Source organism: Diadema antillarum, unplaced genomic scaffold, assembly GCF_040938485.1.
Source record: "Diadema antillarum isolate AM-2024a unplaced genomic scaffold, OU_Dant_1.0 seq00000663_RagTag, whole genome shotgun sequence".
Taxonomy (NCBI): domain Eukaryota; kingdom Metazoa; phylum Echinodermata; class Echinoidea; order Diadematoida; family Diadematidae; genus Diadema; species Diadema antillarum.
Window position 1 is genome coordinate 1,143,841 of NW_027271575.1, and position 25,804 is coordinate 1,169,644.

The following is a 25,804-nucleotide window of genomic DNA, read 5'->3' on the forward strand; positions in this document are numbered from 1 at the left end:
AAGGATATGCAAGCATCAGAATGGACAGAAAAAGAAATGGTGGAGGTATCTTGATATATATTCATAAGTCTGTAATATACAAAAAGAGACAGGATATATTTGATGATAAACTGGATTTATTGTGTATCGAAATTTGTCTACCAAAACAAAAACCATTTCTTGTGCTTTACTACTTTAGACCCCCAGATTCTTATATCGATATGTTTGATAAGATAGAAAATCTCTTAGAGAATATTGAAACCCAGAGCATTGATTATGTCTTTGGGGGTGACATGAATTGTGATCTTAACAAAGTGCTCTCAGCACATCACACCAAACGTTTATTGCAAATAGCGGAAGAGCACGAGCTGAAGCAATTCGTTGAATTGCCTACTCGGATTACATCTAAAACCTCAACTCTACTTGTGACCGTGCACCTCTAAACGAACATAAAGTTGCACACACTAATTCTGCGTGAGGACTGAAAATAAGTGAAATGGGTCAACCTAGTCGAACTTGACTTTTTCATATTTTCTGAAAGAGCGGGTCTTCTTTTACATTATGCTAAAATTTGGTATAAAACGGGCATGATAGTGTATTTTTTTTTAGCAGTTTATCTCGAACATTTTTGGTAGAATAGTGTGATTAGGTGTCTTTCGAATCCCTTTTTCATATCTGAAAAATCTTGTCCACACTCTTCACTTTCAACTCTAATAACGTTTGAAAGGATAGTGCTACTGCTCTGAAAGTTGGCATTAATTATGTACAGAATGTGTTAATGAGGCATGCTTAATTTCAGTTTAATCTGATAATCCCTTCATTGTTGTTACTCTGGTGGTTTACTTCCTATTTTTTTTTGTCCCATTCATCGCACAGCTAGCACGGTTTGGTAAAGATTAAGCGCTTGAATAAACACCGTACTTCACAGCCTCTTTTCTCAGTTCACACTTTTCCTGAGTTTGTGCTTTCTTTCCAATATATAGATAGGTTAGGAGAGTCCATTTGACTTGAGTTATACATCATTCTAAAGCTTAAAGTCTGCTCTTTTAGAATATAGCCTTAACTAAAAATTCATGTCTGGCGACTTTTTGTTTGTTTTGAGGTGCAGGGTCACAATTGATGTTCTCTTTTCCTCAAATCATGACAAAATATCATTTTGTGATGTAATACCCCTTAGTTTAAGCGATCACTTTATGGTCATGGCTACTTGGGGTAATACCAAACCATCGCCAGGTAACCATAGATATGTAGTCAGCCGAATTGTTAAGAAGTTATGTGAAGACGAATTCATTGAAGACTTACAGCAGGTGTCTTGGTTTGACGTGCTTGCGGAAAGTGATGTAGAAAAAGCATTATGAATTATTGGTCTCTAAATTCAATTCCATTCTCGACAAACATGTTCCACTTCGGAAAAGGGCTGGCGCGTCAAACAAAAAGAGACACCATGGATGAATAATGATGTATTAAGTAAGATTCGAGAAAGGGACCAGATAAAAAAGCAAGCTAAAAAGTCTGGATCCTTCATTGGGACATTTATAAAAAACTACGAAATAGAGTTACATCCATGATAAGAACGGCCAAACGATTATACGTCTCTAAAATGATCGGAGACAACAAGGGTAACCCCTCCGCTATGTAGAAATCTTTGCGTTGTGTTTTGCCGAACAAAAAGAAGAATACTTCTATTAATAAGTTGGTTGTCTCAGGTAAAGATGTCAGTGGATATAGAAATATTGCAACTTATTTGAATGACCATTTCACAAGTATTGCAAACAAACGTAAAGAAACACAACTGTTTGGTAATAACATGGAAAAATTTATGGAAAAAGCATTGTCTGTGTTTACTTTTCAGGAGATCTCAGAACAAGACATTCTAAAGCATGTCAATACAATACCTTTGAACAAGGCAACTGGTCTTGATCATATTCCTGCAAGCATACTTAAGATATCAGTAAGTCATATGTTACGGCCTTTAGCAAATTTGATCAATTTATCCCTGGTGAAAGGTGTAGTACCAAGCGCATGGAAATTAGCACGTATCACGCCACTTTATGAAGATGGTGACCCAACCAATGTAACCAATTACAGGCCAATTTCTGTTTTACCTGTGCTTTCTAAGGTATTGGAAAAATAGTATTTCAGCAGGTTACTGCGTATCTAACGGAAAATCGTCTTTTATGTTCACAACAACACGGTTTTCGACCAAAACATTCCACTTCGACTGCTGTAATCAATGTCATTGAAGACCTTATGTGTGCCATAGACAAAGGTTATGTTGTTGGTTTAATCTCATTAGATCTTGAAAAAGCGTTTGATCTAATTTTGCATGACATTTTAATAAAGAAATTAGTTTACTATGGTTTTGATGAGAATGTGACCAGATGGTTTAGACATTACCTTAGTCAAAGGAGACAGATGACTGTGGTCAATGGAAATGAATCCTGTTCTTTTGTGCATTGTGGTGTACCGCAAGGCAGCATATTAGGTCCGCTCTTCAGTTATTGTTCTTAAACGATCTCGCAAAAGTTGTTGAAAAGTGTCGCCTGTCTTTATATGCGGATGACACCTGTGTGTATTTTGCATCCAAAAACCCCCAAGAATTACAACACGTTTTGAATAATGACATTTCGCTGATGGCTAACTGGTTTTCGCATAACCACCTGATATTAAATGTACAGAAATGTAATTACATGAACTTGGGATCTAAAGCAAAATTACGACCCTTTCGCAACTTCAACGTTTGTATTGGTAATACAGAACTCGAAAGAGTTTATCAATGTAAATACCTCGGTGTTATTATCGATTGTAATCTAACTTGGTCTCAGCAAATTGAAAGTGTAAGAGTTAAGGCCATACGCAATCTCTATTTACTCAGAAGGGTAAGGGGTTTTACTGACAAAGCAACAGCTCTTACGCTGTACCACACTTTAATCCAAAGTCACTTTGACTACTGTTGTACTCTGTGGATGAATGGTAATTCAGTGCACTCGGAAAGGCGATTGCAGATAATACAAAACAGGGCGCTGAGAATCGTGTTGCAAGTTGATAATCGTTTTAAAGGGACTGTACAGTACTGGTTGAGGTAGGGATTCATGTTTTGAACATTCCTAAGTGAGATGATGAAAAGCTTCTTTTGAAATATGAAAGAGCATGTAATTTTAAGAAGGATTCAACGTTTATTTGATGAAAATTGGTTTTGAAATGGCTGAGATATCCAAAAAAGTGCTAATAATAAAAGGCGACATGCCACAACTTTATTAGGATCTCTTTGTTTCACCTTGATTTTGGATATCTCAGCCATTTCAACACCGATTTTCATCGAATAAACTTTTGATACCCCTTAGAACTGCATTCCCCCTTACATCTCATAGAGTGGTTTCTGAATATCTCGCAAAATGTTAAAAGCTAAATCTACACCTCGACCAGAACTGTACACACCCTTTAACCGCCAAATATTATATAATACACTTAAAGTTGACTGTTTAATCGATCGTTGGAAAAAGCAGGCATTGATTTTCATCTTCAAACTGCTGAATAATTTTCTACCAGAAAGTTTATGTGAACGTCTCGAGAAAAGAGTAAGCCACTACAATTTACGTAATCATGAAAATATTCTTAACCTCCCTAAGCCCAAATCAACTATTCTTAAAAATAGCATTCTATATTCGGCATCGAAATTATTCAATACATTAACAACAGAAACAAGATCCTTAACTTCAATCACTGCATTCTCAAGAGCAATTTCGCACATCTCCTTTGCTAATTATTCTACTTGATTATATCAAATTTATTAAAGCACACAATGCTTATGTAACTACTATCTGCCAATAACTTGTCACATGTTTCATGTTCATTTTTTTTTCTGTACTTACACAATGTATACTCTGTGCCTTTTTTATATTTTTTTTTTCTGGCGTTCGTTTGTAATGATTATTTTGTGGTTTTTATGTGCATTCTCTTCATTGTATGATTTGTATGTTTTCGTATCATTTCACGGCCTTGCTGAAAACAGCTTATAGCTGACAGCAGGCTTTTTTACCGTGGTTAAACAAATAAATAAATTCAATTCAATTCAGTAATAATCTACATCAAAACATGCTGCTACCTTAAACAAGTGGGACTGTTTCACGTCGATAAAGCGCGCAAAAACATGCATCAAATTGCACCATTTACAACATCAAAATGCAAAAAATTGTCACCGTGGGAGGGGGGAGGTCCACGCAGAACGCTAGTAGGAGGACTTGGCGGCAGCAGCAGCACCTCGAAATCAACTTCTACGGAGGTACTTCGCAGCTGTAACGCGCACTTCGCAGTCCCCGTATGTGGCCAAGATAATGACATTCTGTGGGACTTCTGCCATTCCTTCAGAGGAATTCCTTCACTGGGTTGTCAGCCCTGACCTCCGAGTAGCAAAAATTGTTCTTCACAATTAAAGGACAAGTTCACCTTCATAAACATAAGGATTGAGAGAATGTAGCAATATTAGTAGAACAAATCATTGAAAGTTTGAGGAAAATCAGACAATCTCCGTTCACTAAAGTTATGAATTTTTGAAGTTTTTGTGCAGTACCCGCTGGATGAGAAGACTACTGCAGTGTATGAATAACTTAGATGTCACATGCATACAATATAAGGAAAATATAAGAAGAATTTCACAAAATTACATCTTTTGAAAAAAGTACACATTCCCCTGACTCGTTACCGACAAATGTTATGGGTGATATTATTCCCCCTGCCTTTAGAAAGAGGCAAGTCAAGTGCTCTTTTATTACGCGAAAAAAGTGAAAATATGTTGAATTTTCTTTTACATTTCTTTATACTGTTGTACGCATATTATGACTTACAAGCTGTAGTAGTCTCCTCATCCAGCGGTTCCAACACAAAAATTGAAAAAACTCATAACTTTTGCATCGATTGTCCAATTTTCCTCAAACTTTCACTGATGTGTTCTACTAATATTGTTGCATTTTCTCAATCCTTATGTTTATAAAGGTGAGTATTGATTGAGGTAGGGATTCAGGTTTATAACATTCCTATTCTAAAAGTGATATGAGAAACCTCTTGTGAAATATGAAAGAGCATTTGATTTTATAAAGGATTCAACGTTTATTTGATGAAAATTGTTTTTCAAATGGCTGAGATATTTAAAAAAGTGATAATAATAAAAGGCAACGTGCTACGCCTTTTATTAGGATCTCTTTGTTTTCCCTTGTTTTTGGATATCTCAGCCATTTCAAAACCGATTTTCATCAAAACTTTTGATACCCCTTAGAATTGTATGCTTTTTAAAATCTCATAGAGTGGTTTCGGAATATCTCGCAAAACACTGAAAGCTAAATCCTCACCTCAACCAGTCTAACTGTACAAACCCTTTTTGTCGCATGCAGAAACGGAGGGCTTGCCCGGAAAGTTGTGACACGGCCTTGAGGACTTGTAAAAGTTCAGCATTTACCTGACGGTGTGCACTCCACACCAGCGTCTTCATAGTGATTGCAGTTGTGTATTCCGTATCCGCTATGGCGGCAATCTGCCAAATTACTCTCTGTGCCTCTGCAGTGGACGTAGCTCAGCAGACTCGCGCCAGAACCCTGGCCGTACTCGGCGCAGCAAGAAGAGCGAATGGCGCCCTCATAGCCCAGCATCCGACACACCACGTTGGCGTCTTCGATATCCCACAAGTCATCACAGACAGTTCCCCATTGACCATAATAGTAGAGTTCCACTCTCCCTTTGGTGTCGTCTTTGCCTCCTACAAGTCGGACTTGATTTCCGGCAATTAATAAAATGGTGAACAGTCAAAAGTGGGTGACGCACAACTTCGAATCAACGATTTGTTTTGTACACTATATAACTCATGGGGGTTTCTGAAAAGAACATGAACATTTCCAGGAAAAGTTAGTCATGAAGTTAAAGAAACAAAGCAATCGCCAAATTGTGTCTCGCCCACTCACGTACAAGGAATTAATATTTTCTATAACTCCCAGAAGTTAATTTCCTGCTTATGACCTTTGACCTTGTGGTGACCTTCAACACCCTAAGGGACATTTACCATCCAAGTTTGGTCACAAACGGACAAAGGAATCAAAAGTAATGAGCCATAATCGAAACGCGCCATAAAAACTTAACATCGGGCCCTAAAAATTTTTGACCCCTTTCTGTGACCTTTGACCTTGTAATGCCCTTTAACTCCCAAATGGACATCTACCGTCCAAGTTTGGTCACAAACGGACATAGGGATCAAAAGTTATGAGCCACAATCAAAATGCGCCCTAAAAACATAACATTGGGCCCTAAAAATTTCTTGACCCCTTTCTGTGACCTTTGACCTTGTAATGCCCTTCACCTCCCCAAGGGACATCTTCCATCCAAGTTTGGTCGCAAACGGACAAAGGGATCAAAAGTTATGAGCCATAAACAAAATGCGCCCTAAAAACTTAACATTGGGCCCTAAAAGTTCGTTGACCCCCGTTTGTAAACTTTGACCTTGTGGATACCTTCAACTTCCCAAGAGACATCTACCATCACCCAAGTTTGATTACCATTGTAGCAACATGTGTAGAGTTACGTGTGATAAGAGTCTTGCAAGTAAACTTGAACGTTTGACCTTAAATGACCTTTGACCTTATCATGTGACCTCTTACGGCACCATAACATGAAGGTACCCCAAGTGCATCCATCACCCAAGTTTGATTGCCATTGTAGCAACATGTGTCGAGTTACGTGTGATAAGTCTTGCAAGTAAACTTGAACGAATGACCTCAAATGACCTTTGACCTTATCCTGTGACCTCCAACGGCACCATAACATGAAGGTATCCCTAGTGCATCTATGACCGAAGTTAGGTTGTAATCCAAGGAACTTATGTGAAGTTATTTGTCAAAAGAGAGTCTTGCAGGTAAACTTTAACATAGAAAAGAGAGTCTTGCACATACTCTTTAATATATGACCTCAAATGACCCTTGACATCATCATATGACCTCTGACAACACCATAATATGAAGACACCCCTAAAGCTTCTATCACCCAAGTGTGGCTGCCATTGCTGTAACAGTTGCCAAGTTATGCATCATAAGAGAGTCTTGCAGGTAAACTTTAACATTTGTGACGGACGACGGACGGACGACGGACGGACGACGGACGACGGACGGACGCCATTTGGATCCCTTAGTCTCGCCTTCACCTCCGGTGGGCGAGACAAAAAAGATTCATGAAGGTTGTAGGCGGCCTCAAACGGCTAACAATTATTCCATACATTCGAAACAAAGAATTCACCTCATTTTTTTAAACATCTGTTTAACATGTGCTGTTTCTTAGCCTGCGCCTTGTTGTAAATATTTAGGTGTTGTCATTATTACCCACAGAATTCTAATTCTCTTGGAAACCACAGGTTGACAGCGTAAAAAGTATAATGTTATGTAATGTGTACGCTTTAAGAAGGACAAGACCATATTGATCAAGACACCGCATTAACCCTGTATAATACTATGATTCGTCCTCACTTTGAGTACTGTATCACCATGTGGATGAAACCGAATTCTTGTAACATAAAAAGACTACAAATACTTCAGAACAGAGAATTTCGAATTGTTTTAAAAGTAGATTATCGTCACGATAGACGAGATTTGTATGGAAGGCTGCCTATTGACCGACTCAATGCCAAAGTGAAAAAGAAAAATCTTGTTGTTTTCTTTTACAAAGTCTTAAATAACCTTCTTCCTGATTTTCTGACTTATCAAGAGTATCTAATTATAATCTCAGGAAGTAGGCATGGCATTTAAAGTTTTGTTACCAAAACCAAAGACCAATTTCTGCAAAAGTAGGATTGTTTACATAGCAACTGCATTATTCAATCATTTACCGGAAGCCATGAGAACATGTACAAGGTTAGCACAATTTCTGAAGGATATCGGTTCGGTTTTATTACTTAATTTATGAGTTTTTCTCTTTCTCAGTTATAACTCTTCTTTTGATATCACTTTCTTTCCGAGGTGTTTTCTTTCTGCATTCTATTGTTTATGTATTTGATTTTGCAAAAGAGTGTTGTGTTTATGATTGTTTTTTTTTCTCTCATCCTTTGTTTCGTTATATCGATTATTGCATAATTAATAATACGTATCATCCTATACGTTGATTGTACCACATTATGTTTTTTTGTACACTGTATATCACACGCACTTACTGAAAAACAGCCTAAAGGCTGAGTGCAAGTATTTTTACCTGTGTTTGAATAGATACAACAAACATAAAATTTGTGAGAAATATACTTTCTCAAGCAGTTTACTCAAATAGAGTAAAATTAGAAAATTGCGCCCAAGTCACATGGTACACTCATAAGTAGCACATAAATTATACGTTGTATGCCTTTTTATCCTGGAAAACTGAAATTTGTTCTCATATCTCCAAATCAAAGTTGCAAAATTGGGCTTGTGAATTTCAAAATGTGACCATTTTTTACTTTAAATCATGCTCACTCAAGCGTGACCAAGTGATATCCACTGAATTTCACATGAAAGGTAGCCGAGAAATACAGCTACATGATCCTGTATTCCGATTTCCTCAAAGGTTCCTGATTAATAAATCACAGAGGTTTGTTTTAGGGGGAACTTACTTTTTGTGTAGTGTTTATATCAATGTAATATGATTTTATGAAGCAATATACTTATATATTTGGGCTGTACCCAACCTTGATGTAAAATAGTACTCACCTGCTGATCTTGTTATCCTGTCAAAATATGTTCAAATTCAAAACTTTCACTCAAAACGGTCAATCGGTCAAATTTGTTTAGAATATTCTGTTAAATTGAAACATACTTGTCAAAAATCTAGAACTTACCTGTTGGTATACACTCAACACCAACGTCTTCAGAGTGTCCGCAGTCGTGCATTTCGTATCCGTTATGTTTGCAATCTGCCAGGTTACTCTCCGTGCCATTGCATTCAACGTTGTCCAGATAAATTGGGCCTGATCCCTGGCCATACCCGGCACAGCAAGAATAACGTAAGGCGCCCTCAAAGCCCAGCATCCGACACACCACGTCGGCGTCTTCGATATCCCAGTAGTCATCGCAGACAGTCCCCCATTGGCCGTTGTAGTAGATTTCCACTCTCCCTTGGGTGTCGTCTTCTCCTCCTACAAGTCGCACTTTGGGCTCTAAAATCAGAGATTCGTAGATTCCATTTTAAAGGAATTTGTATTTTCACCGTTTACTCGCCTTCGTAAATCGGTGGACATTAGCAGTTCCTGGGACGTCGCTGTTACATGTACTTAATTTGATGTGTTGAAGTTTACCGTTGAGTTTCCTACAAGGAGACATCTATATATTTTGGCCTTACAGACATGAATCTTCGTTACGGCACTTTCATATTAATGTTTTGACATGAAATTAGATGATATTTCTGTAATCAGCACTAGTGAAGTATTTTAGTCTATTGCAACTGACTGACAAATTGCGGTACATACCTGCTGCATGCTATTAGAATAAGAACCAACACTTGCTGTCGGGCGAGAGCTCGGTGGTATAGTGGAGATGACGCCTGTCCGGTGATCGGGAGGTCGTGGGTTCGAATCCTGCTCGAGTATGTACGCCCATGTTTTTTTTTTTCTATCACAGCTACTACTAAAACACTGATGATCAATCAGGGCGGTTGGAAGTTTCCACCTCCCTGGATCAATTCAGTGCTTATAAATAGGCTGCGGTCACAACTCAGAGCGGCGACCGACCGATTTATAGCCTGCTCATTCGCTGCTAAAATCTTGGCACCGCCCAGCAGTTTTTGGAGATGTCGAGCAGGCTATAAAATCCTAGCAATGCCCGAGCGATGTCATGTCGATTTCCCGTCGGTCACTGGTCGATTTTAGGTTAAAAATTTGCGAGATATGGGGTCTTCTCCGCGCAGAGGCTGAGCAGTCACCGAGCGGTGCCCCATTGGCAACTGGACGATCTCTTATCGGCCACCGGCCGATTTTTACGAAATCGCTCAGCGACTGACGGGTGATCGATAGGTCATCTACCGGTGTCCGGTAGTCGTAACGGCGGCAGCCCGCCGGTCTTTGGTGGAAATTACTCACAAGCTTCCTGGGTTTATTGATGTACGTATGTCATTTGTGGTGTGATAACTAATTAATTCATTAAGATAAAATTCGAGGCAAAAGATGTAAGAGTTGAATTACCAACTACAAAACCTCAGCTATGTGAAACCACAGATAATTGGAAATTAGGAAATCAAACAAAAAGGAGGAAAACCGAAGATAGAACAAAGATGAGAACAGATTAAAATTTCCCTAAATATATTCTTTATTTTACGGTATTTTTCCTTTCCTATCTAATTTCATATTTTCATTTCCCCATCTCTTGTCTTTCAATCCTTCTTCATTCAATTCAATAAATGATAAGATAACCAAACCGTATTTTACTAAGTTTATATATCGACACTAACTGTCAGCTTTCATCTCCTTTGCCACAAAGTAGTTGTCCCTGTCTTCCATGTCCCTGATGTTGGTTGCCAAGATTTTGAGATGCTGAGATGTTGGTGGGGTTTCCTTGTCTCTACCCCTCCCCCTGCTTCAACTTTCAACTTTCAACTTTATTTTCATTTCCATTGAATAAACAGGAAAATTGTATACAATGCATTAACAGAACATAATTATTTGTAACAATTGCAAAGAAATCGTACATGTGATCACGAGTAACAACATAAATTCATTTCCAAAGGTTTATGATATATACGCATAATGCAAGGATTGGAATGAAATAATGCTCTTGTTTCTCTTCCGCATCTAGTCCCTGGTTTCCTTCAATGTTTTTGCCATTACATCTTTATTATCTTTAGTCCCTAAATAGCTCGACGGCGACCGCTCTATCTATTCCCTTGGTTTTCTTTTGTGCTTTTGTCATTTTTGTCTCTTTTATTTTTGTTTCCTACATCGCTCAGCGGCGACCGCTCGATAAGGTCAGTGCCTGGGCGGTTGCCGCTCGGACACCGAACGTATTTTGGGCAGCGAGTGAAAACTGGTCGGTCGCCGCTGAAATTTTAACTCCGCGTTAAAACTTCAGCGGCGACGGACCGATGCCCTAAAAATCAGTTGTGCCTGGTCGGTCAACCGTCGGTGTCCAACCGAAATTGGCTAAAAACTCGCTGAGCAGGATAATTTTTGGGGTTGTGACCGTATCCTACGTCGATGTAGGGTAATTTGTCTATCAGTTGCAATGAAAATATCTCGACGAGAGTATTGCATGAATTTCAATATTGTAGTCTTTTTTTTTCTGCTTCAGGGAAGCCAATTTTTCTATGAGCCTCAAATTCCAACTGTCAATTCGTTTAACACAAATTTGTTTCTTTAATATTTTCTCCTGAATATATCTATGATAGGTATATTCAGTCGCAGAAAAAAAAAATGACGGATCAGCGTTCAAGATTTCTGTTTCTGATTTCTCTGTATGTTTTTTTCTGATATTTGTATTAATGTTCTGATTCACATTAATTTCGTGCTGAAAAGTACATTTGGATTAATTATTTCATCTATATGCTGATGAAATCATAAAACATTTGATATGTGAATGAAAAAAGAATAATGGGAATTCTGACGATTTTACCTTTGACTTGTAACAGACGCTCTTTTATTCCTAATCTATCATAAAGATGAATATGAAAGTAGGAAAAAAATGGAAAAATGTAAAAAAAAAAAAAAATGAAAATGACCTTCCGAGAGTTTGGTTAATATATTCAACTGTTGAATATTTCGTTCATTACCCTCTGGGAAATAATATGGATGATAACACACGTATCATTGCAATCTAACGAGAAAAAAAAATGATATGATTACTGCATATAATTTCAAAACAAATCTGGCACGCCTATTTAATTGTCACTAGAAATTCTGTAATGTTATAATCAATGATGATTTTCCATACAGACAAGGAAGAAATATTATAAACCAGCAAGGGCATGAACATATTGGTGCAATCAAGAATAATTTTACTTGCCGTTTGATTTTTTTTTCTTTAGCTTTCATGTATCGTTTCATGGTTTCTACACGTGTTTCTCTTTTTTATCTATGCCAGTTATTTCTGAATATTATAAAGGGGTAAGAGTCACTTGTTACTTTTAGGATTTCATACATTCTTTTGCAAGTTAAGTGGACCTTGACTCAAATTAATACGAGCGCTCTCATGTTTTGTTTTTTTATAGGCATAATCATAGCTGTACCTCGCCGGCAGGGTCCCTGAGAAAGCACAATGTCATCTACAGCGATGTCACCTGTGTAGCTACTCCCACGTACACCTTCTATGGTAATGTAGAATGGCTGGGTGTAATTGTCAATGGGGACCTGGTGATAAAAAAAAGGTGATTTGCATATTGTTTCTCATAACAATTTAATGCAGCCAGAGAAAGCTGACGAGAAATGCCATAACTTAGTGTATAGATAAAAGTGGTTGTTAACAAAGGATTAATAGTTGTATTTGTGACATACATTGTTATTTGATAAGTTTAAAATCACATATTTCATGTAGTACGTACGATCTTATAACGATGTTAAATGAAGTGATGATTTCGTCATGATATCACAAAGAGATTTCAACATATGGGTGATGTTTCTCTCGAGTTTCCGATTTCCCCTGTGGGCTTAAATCAAAACCTATCAGGATCCTGTTGTCATAAGGTTAAAGAAGAAAAATTAACTCACCAGACCAATTTTAGCACACAGATCATAGAGGCAATGTATCTAAATCTAACTGGACTGATTTAATTGTTCTACAGTACGTCAAAAAAAAAAAAATCCGCTTTTCACGCTGATAACGCTCGATATGATTAAACCGTCTAAGTGCTACTTCAGAGTCTTAAAATATAACATATCAGCTCTATTTTGCAGATAACTCCATTCAATTTGGTTTACCGGTCACAGAGAACTGTGGATTGTTGGAAAGCACGTCATGAGATTGATTCTTCCAAGTTTAGCACATGGACGTTCTTGGAAATGAACATTAATGTGTGAACACAATAGACGGAACTTGAAGGGCAGAGATTCATAACATGCTGCAGCTCTAGAAAATCTTCATTTCTCTTTGACCACTGAAACAAATCAAATCAAATGTTTTTTTTTTTGTTTTTGTTTTTGTTTTTGTTTTTGTTTTTGTTTTTGTTTTGTTTTTTTTGGGGGGGTTGTATGTTTATATGATGTGGGCAATGAGATATAGTGTCATTAACCTGCAATTGTATTTGGATTGATTCTCTATTTTAAAAGCTAAAGTTGCGAGGTTACCGTTGTATTTTTTTTTTTGGGGGGGGGGGGGAGGGGGGGGGGGGGTCATATGGTATTTTTATCCCGCCGCATGTTATCACCTCTGTCACGATTAGGCTGAGTTAATGTTGACGTTCAATCTTGATGATTCACTTATTAAATACACATCTAGTTATGCATTCATAGCAATGTTTGTATCTATACTTACTGCATTTATACACAAAGTCTTGGAAAAACATCTCTGTCATAACCTACCTGTGCTTCATACCACGCGTTGCCGCTAGCTCCGGTAAGTGAGAAAAGGAGTTTATTTGGACTTGGTGTCGTCGATGCAGACGTGTATACATTCAGTGAATGGATTGTGGCACCGAACATATGATACCAAAATGTCAGACACTGAGGCCCGTAACGATACTGGGCGGGGCTGATTAGGCGTGCGTCTTGCCCGGCATAACGTGGAGAAGACGTCTCGATGTACATGTAATGCCCGTCTACGAGGAAAACAGAAAATAAACAATACACTCAATTTCAGGAAGAACGGGAAAAAGGCCGTGTCACAGCTTTCCGGGCAAGCTACTCGGGCTTGCTGCGAGGAGGGATTTTCCAGCACGCAGGATAATTTCCACGGGCGGACAAGAATGTTTGCGAGTTTCGCACTTGTTTCTTACTTACTAGGCGCGTGCTACTTATCTTCTACTTGCATGTATTCCGTGTGACCTGCCTGGCAGCTTTGAAACCGATCCGTTTGCTGTTACGAGCGACTTACAGGTACTGAGAAGTAGCTGCGTTCGAGTTGCCTGAGAGGTGCTGCCGGTAAGGGTCTCCTACTGGTGTTCTGCGTGTACCTCTGAGTGCAATCCCCCACGAGTAACTCGGAACAAGTTTTGAGCACGCTTAAGGCCTTGTCATAGCGTCTGGAGAAGTTGTACGGCTTGACTTGCGAGGAAACAGATTTGCTCCCGCAGCTCTCCGGAGTTGATCCGCACCTGACAGTACCCACCGCGTATCTCGCCTGTAGTTGCCCGGAGGTGCGCATGCAAGTCCCATTTAACTGCAGCCAAGACTTGAGCATGACCAAAACTTTTTTTTTCCGGTTGAGGCGAGGGGATGCCCGAGAGGTCCACGCAGAACGCCAGTAGGAGGCCCTGTGGCGGCAGCACCTCGCAGGCAACTCCCACGCAGATACTTCGCAGTCCCCGTATGCAGCCAAGATAATGACATTCTGTGGGACTTCTGCCATTCCTTCAGAGGAATTCCTTTACTGAGTTGTCAGCACCCAGGCGACTGGTACACAGGTCACACAGTATACCCGCAAGTAGAATTTAAGTAAAACGCGTCCAGCAAGTAAGACACATGCTCTGACTTGTCCGCCCTAAAAAAAATGTCCGGTATGCCGGAAAATCCACACACACAACAAGCCCGCGTAGCATGGCCAAGAAAGGTGTGACAGGGCCAAGACATGGTTGCGGGTGAAAAGATTTGCGTGCGCACCTCCGGGCGACTACGAGTAAGATAAGTGATTGGTACTGTCATCTGCGGGAACTCCGGGTAGTAAAATTGTTCTCACAAGTCGCACGCAAGGCTTGCCCGGATAGGTGTGACACGGCCTTAAAGTTACAGTATCTCTAAAGGGAAAGGCTAGTAACTGATTAGTGGGAATCAATGGAACGCTGGGGGATGGTTGTTCCAATTCTTATGGGATTTATGAGCACATTATATATCTATTGTTTTGTGAAAATTATTTGCCTCAGGATGGTCTCATATTCACGTAATGTGCAATTCAATGTCCCCAGGCTAGCATTCCTGTGCAGTGACGGGGCATTAAACTGCACATTACTTGAATATGAGACCGTCCTCAAGCAAATAATTTTCACACAACGATAGTTACATAATGTATTCTTAAATTAATCCAACAAGAACTGAAACAATCACCCCCCCCCCCCCCAATATACCCACTTATTCCTACTGATCAGTTACAAACCATCCCCTTCAATACACAGAATGATCATTATTCCAGTGGTTCTTTGACTGAACGGTTCTACAGTCCGAAGGTGTGTTGAAATCCAAAATAAATTGACGTTCATTATGACAGAGTCTCATTTATACACTAACTTCAACAAGGTTCATTTCTTAATTGTTCTGTATTCCGAAAATAAAGAAGGTACAATGAAAATCAAAATAAAGTAAACGCTTAAAGGGGCCAGGCCTGAAATCCTTATGCACATTGATTTGTGTTGATTTATGATGCCCTCAACATCACTTTTGCGGTGAAACGAATATCTAGAAACATTCCATATATCTTTAATGATTTTTTTTCTTTTATTTTTCTTCAGATTACTTGGGAACGCCCAAAAAAAAAAAAAAAAAAATCATTCCAAACCGATATTCTTGAGATGACCTTATCCGTCAATCATTGCCTAAGTTCTGAAATGTTTAACAAAAGACCTTGGAATGCAACTTCCTCTCTGTGATATTAATGTGACTATTAAACAAAAGACATGGCGACGGTACATGCAAGTTATGCTGACTCAAGAGGAAGGGGCATTCCAATGTCTTTTGTTAAACATTTCAGTACTTTAGCAATGATTGACAGATGAGATCATCACAAGAATATTGGTTTGGAAGGATTTTCTGTGGGCGTTCCCAAGTAATCTGAAGAAAAATATTTTGAAAAATCGTTTAAAATATATGGAATGTTTCGAGATATTTGTTTTACCGCAAATGTCATGTTGAGGGATCATAAATCAACACAAATCAACATGCATTTGGATTTCAGGGCCCCTATAACCTAAGAAAAGGAAATCGATACTCAGAGCACTTACAGCCGGTTGTATGGTCCCCGCCAGGTCCTGTGTGGAACGACGCGGTACTACCGCGTCTGCGGGTCCAGTCAAAATCATCATAATATGACTGCTGCCAGCCACAGGTACCGTATTCAAAGTCACAGTCAATGGTGCTTGACCCTGAGAGATAACGTGGTGCAATAACGGCCATTTTTTTTTTCATTAGAACATATTCAGGGACATTAGTGATTCACTTAAAAATATTTTTAGTGATATTTGGTGATTGACAATCGCTCACATAAAAAAACTATGAGAATTAATTTCTTGGCCAACATATCACCTAAAAAGATTTCATCTTTATTTCACTTGTCTTTTTAGGCTTGAGTAAGTTATTACTGCAAACAATATATATATATATATATATATATATATATATATATATGATCATCTGTTAATAAAAGAAATTGTGAAATTGCTATAATGAAACTAATCCCAATGTATCTTACCATTAAACGGTGATGTTAATTCATAATTTCCGTCCGTCATGGTAACTAAATCAGTTACATCTATGTGAGATAAGACAGGGAAAGAAACGATGTCTCAATATTAGTTCCTTTTTCAGACATTTCTGACATTACTTTGTAAGCTTATAAACAAGAGAAATAACTTTTTCTCTTAAGAAAGTATACTCTATCTTACTTCATAACCTAAATGACCTGTATCCTTAAATACATGATAGTCAAACGACTATCATGTCAGCAGTCCCCAAGTTGCAACAATTCTAGTCTTACAATTAACATGGACATTTACTTTGTATATGAATTTTATATCGAAAAGCACCTATCAGCATACGACAAAATTATGTCCAAATCGCTTTTGCTCAGTTGTGTTAAAAAAAAAAATCTTTCAGATTACCAGAAAGAAACACGATTTTATTTTTTCAATATGCCTATGGATTTCCATTAATATTCTACTTTTCGATAATTCCCTTCAATAGCTGGCCAGTCACCAAATCGCCTTTTGCTATGAATTTTCCGTCAGCAAAGACTCAAATCAACTTCATAGTTATTTCCTTAGTAAATTCATATTGCCTTTTTTGTTCCTTTGGATATATATGTGTCTTTGAGACTTCAAGTAATGGCAAGGAAATTGATTATTGCATGCTAACGATCGTACCAGTGAAAGCGCATTGTTATAAAAGCCTGGAGACTGAATTTCAATTGACAAAATTTAGCATATTCAATAGGTCGAGGACGAGTCCTGAACTTCTGCTGGGCAGTCTTTTAGACTTTCCCTTTTCTTATAAGGATGGAAATATCATTTGTGACAAAAATCTAAGTAAACGTTCAAAATTACTTGACCTATTGCATCTTTACAGAGTTGCTTTATTAAATTTGTTTGTTTGTTTACTTTTATCAAGCGAATACACGAGTAAACAACTGCCTGGGACTGACACACTGCTATGGACGGATAATTTGCTGAAATTAATGTTCAACGATAAATTGCGACATTTTTCATGTATCCATCTTTTTAATACTGAAGCGCGTTTGTTTGTAGTACAAGCCTATGGTATAGGCTTGAATAGTGGGGACGAATAAGGCCTTCAATAGACTGGACTTAATTATGCATCACTCTCTCCGCCCCCACAGCTCACACGGCCCCTCCCTTGCCCCCCCCCCCCCAAAAAAAAAAATGAATAATTCAATCAATAAATAAATAACAAAATAAAAAATAAAAAATACCAGATATGTAACGCATATATCGTTGAGCATATCAATTGTTTGCAGCATGAATTTGTCCCCCTTTTTCCATTATACAATGTACACTTTAAACAGCGATTAAGCATTTTTTACCTTATTTGACTTTCCTTTCTTTACACTTTCATGATTAGTACATGGGTCTAGTCGCGTACTTAATTGTTGAAACGATAATAAAAGATATTGTGACATTATTATTGTGAAGCTGATCCTGACGTATCTTACCGTTGAGCGGTGATGTTGTTGATTCATAATTTTCGTCCGTTGTGGTAACTACATCAGTTACACCTATGTGAGAAAAGACAAAGACAGATACCCATTTATTTGTCAGACATTCCTATATAGCTTCACCTGGCAAGCTAATAAAACAAGAGAAATGGCTTGCTTTCTTACATCAGCACAGAAAGGTTGAAGAAGTAAGTTTCTTGTGACTTTATTCACCAAAAAACCGTTATCTTTCTACATTATGAAAGTGAGGAGAGGAGGTCATAAAATGTAAGTTTTATTTACATGAACATGGGCACTCGCGCAACTGTAAGAAGCTTGAATTCACAAAGCAAGTCTCTGGGAACGAATGCGTCGCAGAAATAAGATACTTTAGCTACGTAAATTATGGTAGAATTCTACATTTCATGTACTTTGGATTTGGTCAAATGCCTTCTACTAATCGGACTTAACTTCAAATCAAGTACGATCCTTACATTCCTCGCCGATTGAGTACTATTTTCCATTAAAAAAGACAGACATTTAGACCAGCTACGATCTAATTACATAAGAATGGACCCATTCACAACTTTGCTTTTCGTAGTTTCGGATCGAATTCGCATTGATAGCTACTTTACGCTATTTTCCTATCATTCCCTTTGTTGGATCATCTGTAAATTGCCTTCTGTCTATGTGTTTACCATCCTAAAACACTCAAAGCTAACTTTCAATCATTTCCTAAGTTGACTCATATCCATATTGCCCTTTGTTCAGCACAGATGTTTTTCTTTAAAACCGCAGGAAGTGACATTGAAATCGTTTATAACTGAATGCTAAGAAACATGACGAAAGCGCTTTGTGACTGAATTTTCAATTGGCAAAAAATAGCAATACGTCGACGACGTTCCCTGTACTTTGCTTTATTGTTGGCTAGTCTGTATACATTCCATTTTCTTATGCCAGATAATGTAGACAAGTCATGTAATGTCGTATCGATATAAATATATATATATATATATATATATATATATATATATATGAATTAAAGGAGTTCTTGATCATGATGTTTATGGAACATAAAGTACATCAACTTTGATTATTTTAAAGTAACCATACATTTTCCTCCTGGGCTACGAGGACACTCTGGCTTTACAGCAACGAAATGCTCATGACGCGCTTTCATTCGGGTTTTTTTCCCCATTATCAATGAACACAACTTACAGTAACGTTAAACTGGATAAATAAGCCCTAATAGTTACTTTTCTGCATCAGCTCAACCATCTTAATCTTACTGACTCTTTTCATTCTGACGCTAAAATTTCTTATGCATAAACTGTTCAGCGAATGCGTGCAGGAGCATTTACCTGTTTGTGATATGCACTTCACACCAGCGTCGTGAGAATGTCCGCAGTTGTGCACTCCGTATCCTCTATGGTGGCAATCTGCCAACTTACTCTCTGTACCTAGGCATTTGACGTTGTCCAGAAGAATCGGGCCAGATCCCTGGCCATACTCGGCGCAGCAAGAATAATCTGAGGCGCCCTCAAAGCCCAGCATCCGACACGTCACGTTGGCCTCTCCAATGTTCCAAGAATCATCACAGACAGTCCCCCATTGACCATTGTAGTAGATTTCCACTCTCCCTTGGGTGTCGTCTGTGCCTCCTACAAGTCGGACTTGAATTTCGGCAATTTCATATAAACGGTAAACAGGCAAAAATGAAGCTAATTTTGTATTATGGATTATCTTGTACGCTATGTTACCTTAATTGCGGTAGAGCCAAAACAACTGAGAGATAAATGCGGTACAATTTCCGCAAGAAGTTATGAAGTCATAGAAAATGATCTTCATTGAAGTCTGTTGGCAGGCTCCGATGCCAGTTTGGGCTAGAAGCAACATTATGTCTTACATTCTTCATAAGGGCTGTGCATCTTCACTGCATTAACCTTCTCTATGTTCCCTTGTACATAAGCAGATCCTGAGTGTGTTGTTGAAACAGGAAGTTAATTTAATCATGTTGATGTTATACTTTTGATGTCCAGTTTCCTACAATGCTGCAGATTTTTGGCGCTATAAACCAAACTCTTTGGCACACTCTCGAAGCTTCATACTGCAATCACGATTATTTAGGTCAGCACGCAGTAGCCGCGACGCTGGCGCTACAGCCTGCATGCTTATAGGGAAGTCCGTATCGTGCGTGTATGTAGTTCAAAATAACACAGCGTGATCAATGAAATCATGTGACACATATACGACATACTGATTTGCTTAATGTCAACTTATCGGTTTATGCCGTAAAACACTGCTTCTAGACTGAAATTATCCGACATATATTTCGTTTTGTTGTAAAAATAAATGATTATGATTATTTTCAGAGTGGTCCCACAATTCCTCAAATCCCAGCAAAATATCGATTGATTTTCACGTTTTTACGAACAAACTCTTCATTTTTTGTTTGCAATTAATAACTGCCAGAGGGCTAATTTTTTTTCACAAATCAATTTGTGATGTTTACTATCAATATTTCACAGAATGATAGTTTATACGCTAAAGACTGATCCTTTTATCAAACTTAAAAATCCATTCTATATATATTGTATATACATATCTATATATATATAATATATATATATATATATATATATATATGTACATATTCATTTCGAAGACTCACAAGGTTCTCGTTCGATTTGTTGTCGTTTACTCTTTTATAACTTATATCCGAAATCCATTTAACGTTTTGTCCTTTTTTCTGTTAACCGACGATTGAAAAAAAAAATCACATCGGAACCCAACATCCAAACAAGTTGAGGATATTAAAGTAAAGTAAGCTCAGAAGTAGATAAAAGCAAACGTCAAGTTGTCTTTCAATGAAAAGAAAACCAGATCTAATTGTTTAATCAAGTAATCGAGTCAGTCATTTGCCTTTTTATCTAGAAAAGAGTAATAATTATTCATTTCAAGTGGAATCATCCGAATTTTTAGATCTGGATAATAGCCAGAATTTTACATAACCTGAAACATTTTCTCCCAATTGAACACCTTAGAAGATTTATAAGATTTCAAGAAAATAACTTTACAAAGTATCAAAATGGCCTCTTCGATCAGGCAACCTGGTCAGTTGTTGTGTTTTCTAACACCTATAATTCATTCCATGAAAATAGATTACTAAAAGTCGCTGAATTGTTATATATAATTTGAACATATCAATGCATCAATTACCTGGCAACGACTCGCTTGCCATTAAGTCATACGAGGAAAAAAACACATGCGAAAAACATTACAAACAAGCAATTCATGCATACCCAACAAGACTGAATGATTACGTTTTACCCTCTACGTACCTGAACACTCTTAGTTCAGAAAACAATCACATTGTCTTCACCGAGCCCAAATTTTGGAATGATCCTCCGCAAGATATTATTCAATACTCTCAAATTACCAGATCTACTTAGTTATTGTAAGTCGTCGTTCCTTTTCGAACCCTTCTAGCCTGTTGTTTTACACTATCCTCTCTTAATACGTTAATGATCCAATTTCAAGTTGCTTGCTTTTGTGTTTAGTGTCTTTCTTCCATAGGCTCATAACACCCATTCACATACTCTTAATTCGTGATGAAACTAAATATAAATATGCTCGAATACGTGTGTGCTTATAAGCATGTCGGCATTTTGTCTTCACCAAATTCTCTCCCCGTTCTTTGAATATTATCAATGCCATTTGCTCATTGTTATTCAAGCTTTTAATATAAATATTTTTATTTATTTTCAACTTCTACTTCGTGCCTTCTCTTCATTGCGAGTTGTAGTTACTTTTCTGCTTCACCTTAAGCACTTTCCTTCCTAATTCACCTTTCTCATCCCACCGGTCAAATTCGTTCAATATGATTATATTGTAACACACATGTGATAGCGTTTACCTGTCGGTATACATTTAACGCCAACGTCTTCATAGTGTCCGCAGTTGTGCATTCCGTATCCGTTGTGTGGGCAATCTGCCAGGTTACTCTCCGTGCCATTGCATTCAACGTCGTCCAGCAGAATCAGGCCAGATCCCTGTCCGTACTCGGCGCAGCAAGAATAATTTGAGGCCCCCTCAAAGCCCAGCATTCGACACACCACGTTGGCGTCTTCGATATCCCACCAGTCATCACAGACAGTCCCCCATTCACCGTTGTAGTAGAACTCCACTCTCCCTTGGGTGTCGTCTTCCCCTCCAACAAGTCGGACTTTGGGCTCTAAAATGAAAAAAAAAAAGAAAAAAGACATGGACCCTTCTAATGTTCCTTGATAGAACACTATTTTATACGCCTGTGGATCTCCTAGTCGACAAGATTTTGAAGCAAATTTCCATTTTTTTTTTCAATTAGGTGACTGATGAGTATATTGGTCTTTTTTTGCTTTAAAAAAAATGCTGGCAACCATGATTCATAGATTCCACTTTAAAGGAATTTGTATTTTCGCCGTTTGATCGCTTCGTAAATCGGTTGACATTAGCAGTTCCTTGGATGTCGCGGTAACATGTACTTAATATGATGTTATGATGTTACCGTTGAGATTTCTACAAAATAACAGCTATATGGCTTTACAACGCGAAACCTTGTTCCCACACTATCATATTCATTTTGACGTGAAATAGCATTCTTTCAATAATCTGCGCCAAGGAAGTATTTACATCTATTTTTCTGCTTCAGCGGAACCGACTTTTTTAGCCTTCAATTCCAACTGCCAATTCGTTTAGCACAAATCTGTTTCTTAATAGTTTCTCTAACATTTAGTGGTATATTTTGTCATGGAAAAAAACCCAGGATGAATATAGAATTTTTAACATGACGGATCAGCGTCAAGGTTTCTGTTTTGATCTTTGCGTACTTTTAGGATTTTTGAAAATCTCCATGTTCTGATTCACTTCAGTTGCGTGCTTAAATGTACAATGGATATTTATTGTATTACGATGAAAACATGATGTAATTTACATTGCATCTGATCTGAATTAAGAATTCAATGTGACCCTGCATCACTAAACCAACAAAAAAGTCGCAAAACATGGTTTTTAGTTAAGGGCAGATTCTGATATATGCCAACATTCAAAGCTGTGGCATAGTCTTTTTATTAGAATTGAAAGTGAAAAGTGTGCAAAGGATTTTCAAGATATGAAAGACCTCTAAGACATACCTGATCACACTATGCTACAGAGGGGTTGTCGAAAAATGGCTGAAAAAACACTTTCCCATTCATTTCATGATCCCAAACTTAAAGGGATCGTACAGTTTTGGTTGAGACCTAATTTCAGTTTTCTAATATTTTTTGGTGAAATAATGCGAAACCTCTTACATGTCTTATGAAATGTGAAAGGGAATGTAATTCTTTGAGGAATTCAACGCCTATTTGATGAAAATTGGTTTTGAAATGGCTGAGATATCCAAAAAAGAGCGATTCTAATAAAGTGTGGGACCCATCCACTTTATTACGATCGCTTTGTTTTATTTTCTTTTTGGATGTTTCAGTCATTCTAAACCCGATTTCCATCAAATAAACTTTGAATTCCTCTTAAAATGGTATCCTCTGTACTATATTATAAGTGCTTTCTTGATATTTTGCAAAAAAGTTAAAAGCCCAATTCTCATCTCCACCAATACTGTACCATCCCTTTAAGAATAATGTAGAAAAAGGGTAGCTCTTTTACAAAACTCAAGATTAAATTTGTTGACCCATTTTACTTTTTTTGTGTCCCCACGTAAAATCAGGAGTGGTGTGACTATTGTTGGTTTAGCGATGCACCGTTACAAAATATGATAGCGAAGGATGGCGAATCAATTTCGATTAAACAGCAGCTATAAAGGCCTATTTAATCATAAAGATGAAAGAAATTGCGAGAAAAATTCTATCCACGTATAAAAATGAAAAACGTTGGATTCAGACAGTTTTGTACGTATGTGTATTAAGCTGCTAAAACATTTCGTTCACGCTAACCCTCTGGAAAATAGTATGGATGATAATACACGTGCCATTGCAATCTAATGACAACGTTTGGTGTGACTAGCTTACATGAGTGCACATTAATTCAATTGTACACGACTTTTCAATTGTCAATAGAAATGTTATGTTCTGCCATATTCTACCTGATGACAATTGTCAATGGCATCAAGAGAAGAAGGAATTCTTATAAACCAGCGAGGGCCATCAAAGTATTCGTGGAAGCCAAGAACAATTTACTTCCAACTGATTGACAAATTTCCCTACATCGACGTAAATGAGCACTGAATTGATCAGTGTTTTAGTAGTAGCCATGAAAAAAAAAATCCTGGGCGTACAATGCCATACTCGAGCAGGATTCGAACCTACGACCTCCTGATCACCGGACAGGCGTCATCTCCAGCTAGACCAGCGAGCTTTCGCCCGACAGCAAGTGTTGGTTCTAATCCTTATAGCATGCAGCGGGTGCTGCTTTGTTAGTCAAATTCATGAAATTCTTCTATTGAGATGTTTTCATGGCAACTGATAGACAAATTTCCCTACATCGACGTAAATAAGCCCTGAATTGATCAGTGTTTTAGGAGTAGCCATGATAACAAAAAAAAAATCCTGGGCGTACATACTCGAGCAGGATTCGAACCTACGACCTCCTGATCACCGGACAGGCGTCATCTCCACTAAACCAGCGAGCTTTCGCGCGGCAGCAAGTGTTGGTTCTAATCCTTATAGCATGCAGCGGGTACTGCTTTATTATCCAAATTCATGAAATTCTTCCGTCGAGATGTTTCCATTGCAACTGATTGACAAATTGCCCTACATCAGGCCTGCCTACATCGACGTAAATAAGCACTGAATTGATCAGTGTGTTAGCAGTAGCCATGATAAAAAAAAAAAAATATCCATTGGTTTCTCTCCCGTATTTATCTCCCAGTTATATAGGTGGTTACAGTCACCTATGCATTTCATATGTTGATCTGGAATTCAGGTGAACCTTGACTGAAATGAATACGAGCACCCGTATGTTTTGCTTTTCATGGGCCTTATAATGTACCTTGCTGGCAGGATCCATGAGAAAGCCGAGTGTCATCTATAGCGATGTCACCTGTGAAGCTACTCCCACGTACCCCTTCCATGGTAATGTAGAATGGCTGGGTGTAATTGTCAATGGAGACCTGGTGATGAACACAAAAAAAATGTGATGTGCAAATTCCCATAACAATTCCATGCAGCCAGAGAAATCACAAGATAATTAATGTATTTGTTTAGTGTAGTTATCAGTGGGTTGCTTAGACGATTTTTTTTTTAAGTGGCATAATAATTTTTGATAAGTGTGAAATGAGTTATTTCATGTGGCATGTACGATAACAATGTTCTATGAACGATTTCGTCATGATTAAAGAGATTTCAACCTAAGGATGATGTTTCCCGAGTTTCCAATTTCCCCCTTATAGGGCTTAAATCAAGACCTATCAGGATCCTGTTGTCATGAGGTTAAAGAGGAGAAATTACTCACCAGACCAGTTTGTAGCACACAGCTAATAAAATCAAGGTTTATATTGTCCATTTGAGTGATTAACATTGATCTCTTTCTCCCCTGCCCCGTGTCATTATCTCTGTCTTGATTATTAAAGGCTGCGTAAATGTTGCCATTCAATTGTGATGATACACTTTCTTAATACACATCCCTCTGTGACGTTATCTATTATTTACTGTATTTACGTACAAATTATATAGAAATATCTCTGACATAACTTACATGTGCTTTATACCACGCGTTTCCGATAGTTCCATTAAGTGAGAATAATACGTCACTTGAACTTGGTGTTGTTGATGCTGACTTGTATACATTAAGTGAATGGACTGTGC

General features: G+C 37.9%; 1 protein-coding gene across 1 annotated transcript in view; it reads right to left on the reverse strand.

The window, feature by feature from the left end:
* LOC139736809 (scavenger receptor cysteine-rich domain-containing protein DMBT1-like) overlaps window positions 1–25,804 on the reverse strand; it is a 36,395-nt gene that overhangs the window by 5,078 nt on the left and 5,513 nt on the right. The window contains exons 4-12 of the mRNA XM_071647473.1: window positions 24,990–25,110; window positions 21,878–22,200; window positions 19,418–19,652; window positions 17,985–18,047; window positions 16,042–16,182; window positions 13,475–13,710; window positions 12,187–12,307; window positions 8,813–9,130; window positions 5,432–5,740 (exon numbers count right to left, since the gene is read on the reverse strand). Coding sequence (XP_071503574.1) covers window positions 5,432–5,740; window positions 8,813–9,130; window positions 12,187–12,307; window positions 13,475–13,710; window positions 16,042–16,182; window positions 17,985–18,047; window positions 19,418–19,652; window positions 21,878–22,200; window positions 24,990–25,110 — 1,867 coding nt within the window. The remainder of the gene's footprint in view (window positions 1–5,431; window positions 5,741–8,812; window positions 9,131–12,186; window positions 12,308–13,474; window positions 13,711–16,041; window positions 16,183–17,984; window positions 18,048–19,417; window positions 19,653–21,877; window positions 22,201–24,989; window positions 25,111–25,804) is intronic.